Raw genomic sequence first — 3178 nt, forward strand, 5'->3', positions numbered from 1 at the left:
ACATCTGTTTTAGTAAACATCACATCTGTACGTTCAGACTGTAATTCGTCGTAACTACATGAAAGATGCAGCAGCATCCTCCAACTACCCACCAGCTTGCAAAGGGGTGAGTTCTGGCTAGTAATACTGAAATTACATGGCAGAATTATGTAGCAAAAGTTACAATTATTTGTAATATAGTATTACACCAGTTTGCCATTTTATCTATAGCTCAAATCTATATAGTCTTTATAGTCGGCATTAGCGTAAGTTAACAGCAAAATGAATCCCAAAACTTAGGGAGTAGGGTGGAAAGCTAAGAATTTATATTAAAACATCATTTTCTAACTTTGTTTCCTAGCCCTAAATCATGAAAATACTGAAAAATTCAACATTATTTTGAAAAGATGCATCATTTATAAAATAAGTCTAATTCCTTAAAATACAATGTAAAATTAACATAGAAGAATAAGAGTGCTACATTAAATACTGTCAACACAATCAGATGGCATGATGAAGATACAACCATGTGTCCTCTGTTACGTAGCCCAACTGTGGGTTTTTCCATGCTTTGCTTTTTGATGGCCACTGAACTTTTCCCACTTATCCATAAGCGGATTGTCCACATGCACTGTGTTAACGCTTGAGAGACAGCATTTATTTACAACTGAGAAAACAAACAAACAAAAAAACCCCAACGTGGCTGTGGCTGTCCTAGAGCTACGCTCACTCCGTTGCACTACTTGATCGAGCACAACAGCTCGGATATCTCAGAGAATGCATCATTGTTCTGAACGGTCTTTTCTTCTCCATTTTGTCAGAAGATGGCTCCTTGTTGAGAGGATCCTCTTTGTTTTTCCCAGTCTGTTGAACAGGCTCTGTCTGGAATTGTTCTATTTGAATCTCAAGATGTTTTTGAATGGCTAAACCAAGGACTTCTGGATCCACAGATGCCCCATACACTTCCCATGTCATTCCTTCATCATCCCATCTCACTTCCCGTACCGGAGACTTGGGGGCCTCCAAGTCTTGCTCCAGGTTGACCTCTGGGAACACATGTGAGTGGCTTTCTGCTGCAGCCGCTGGGCTTGTTGCAACAGATTTGCATTCCATAGTTGGGAGAGTTTGTACCTCGGCATCTCTGCGTTCAAGAGCCGGTTTGAGTCCCTTGGTTAAATCATTTGCAGAGGTCATAGTCCACATATCTTTAGTTTTCATTGCTATGTCTGTTGTTAGCTGGCTGCTAAAAGCAACACAAGCAGTCTGTGTTTCTGGAGAAGCTCTATCCAGCTGAGTGCAGTGCGGAGCATGTTGTAGTTGTTCTCCAGGAATGCTACAGCACTTCAGGACTCTCTTGGCATCCAGGCCTGATTCACTTACTGAAGACACAAGCTTAGGATAGGTCAGAATGTCTGAAGTGGAAAAGGAATGAAGATAGCCAGGTGCTGCTTGCTCTTTTCCCGACTCGCTAACTGAGCATACTAACCGTGGAACAAGCTGTATAGATGGTATGGGCAAAGAATGGCAATAGGCAGGGACAGTGGCATCTACTTTCATACAAGAGTCCTGCCTTATATTACAGGGCACTGCAGAATTGTTATGAACTGCCATCACCATTGGTGAATATGCGGAGTTTGGAATATTACTGTAAGTCAGACCACCATGAATAATTCCAGTGGCTTGACTGAGAATTGTCCTGTTGGAGAAACTGTTTCCAGGCATGTGGGGTCCTAGAACAGCACTGTGAAATCTTCCAGGATCTGTGTAAACAGTTGAATTATGTGGAATACCACCACTGTCAAAGGTATTTGTGGGTACTTTTTGGTCTATAGGTAGAGCTGGAAGATGAGTCACAAGGTTTTGATAGTGAGTATTTTCATTTATTTCTGATCCATATCTTTCTGCTTGGAAAGACATCTTCACCACTGATGGACCGTGCCTGCTGCTGGAAGAGCTAAGGCTTGAATCAGTAGCACTGGTTTCTATGTGAGTGACATAACTCTGCTGTTTGCAACTGCAGGTTAGGTCTGAGTGGCTCCTCTGGAGAGCAGCTCTTGGTTCATCCATTTTACCCATGCTTTGCTGGTGCTTAAAACAGGCTGAAGAAACATTCTCAACAGTACTGCTCTTTACACACATCTTAGTGTCACCCACTTCCCAGGATGGTGAGGACTGTTCAATGATAAGAAAATGGTTTGTAGTCTTAGATCTGCTCTGTGAATTGTTATCGGGTGACTGACTGTTCATGGTTTGGACCACTGAGTCAAGTCCCATCAACCCAGACTGTGAGAAGGACCATCTAGGACTTGGTACACTTCTGGCATCGCTCTCATGTCCCAGGGTTTGGCAGACAGTGCTGCTGTGGCTTTTCTTAAGCTCCTGTTTGTTGTTTTGCCATTCCAAACTTGAATGCCCAGCACAAATGAGACTCGAGGAGCTTTTTGACAAGGGGTGACTATTGACATTCAAGAGACCATGACAAGTAGAACTTAGCATGTCCTTGTGGGAATGAGTGTGGAGCTGGTGGCTGTCAGCTGACATGGCAAAAGGAAGAGATCTGCAAGAAATGGTGGGGGAGAAAAAGAAGCAATTTGAGAAGGTAACATAGAAAAGTTCTCCATGTTTTCTACTTACTGACAATACTCATCTCAACAACCTCAAGTACTGTCTCCGCAAAATTTAGGAAAGTTCACTCATAAGACCAAGAGACCAAAGAGGGCAAGGCTGCACACTTGGACCTCTCAGTGAGAAGCTTCTCATGTGTTATTTACAGCCTCAAAGAGTCATCTGCCAGTGTAACTGATAAAGGGCATGCTTTTTGCTCCATCTGCCAACCAAGAGCTTGGTTTTTGATCCAAACAGACATCACTGCTTACACTCGTAATTCCATTTTCAATGTTAACTTCGGTAAGCTAATAATAATAAGTTCATCTTGTAACTTTGCCATCACTTGAAATTCACCTGCATTGGCAATTTTTCCATAATGAAATTACACTGAACATGACAGCATTTAAAATATTATTATTTGGAATCACAGAATCACAGAGTTGGAAGGGACCTCAAGGATCATGAATCTCCAACCCCTCTGCCACATGCAGGACCACCAACCTCCACATTTAATACCAGACCAGGCTGCCCAGGGTCCCATCCAACCTGGCCTTGAACACCTCCAGGGACGGGGCATCCACAACCTCTCTGG

At 42.8% G+C, this 3178-nt stretch overlaps 1 protein-coding gene across 1 annotated transcript; it reads right to left on the reverse strand.

Moving 5' to 3' along the window:
* Positions 1–460: 460 nt before the first annotated feature.
* GPRIN2 (G protein regulated inducer of neurite outgrowth 2) lies at positions 461–2526 on the reverse strand. The gene has a single exon (XM_042863304.1). It carries the CDS (start codon positions 2518–2520, stop codon positions 706–708), a length of 1815 nt encoding a protein of 604 aa, XP_042719238.1. The 5' UTR covers positions 2521–2526; the 3' UTR covers positions 461–705.
* Positions 2527–3178: the final 652 nt, after the last annotated feature.

The sequence above is a fragment of the Lagopus leucura genome, unplaced genomic scaffold (genome assembly GCF_019238085.1).
Source record: "Lagopus leucura isolate 7727_CA_CO unplaced genomic scaffold, USGS_WTPT01 Super-Scaffold_739, whole genome shotgun sequence".
In the NCBI taxonomy this organism is placed as follows: domain Eukaryota; kingdom Metazoa; phylum Chordata; class Aves; order Galliformes; family Phasianidae; genus Lagopus; species Lagopus leucura.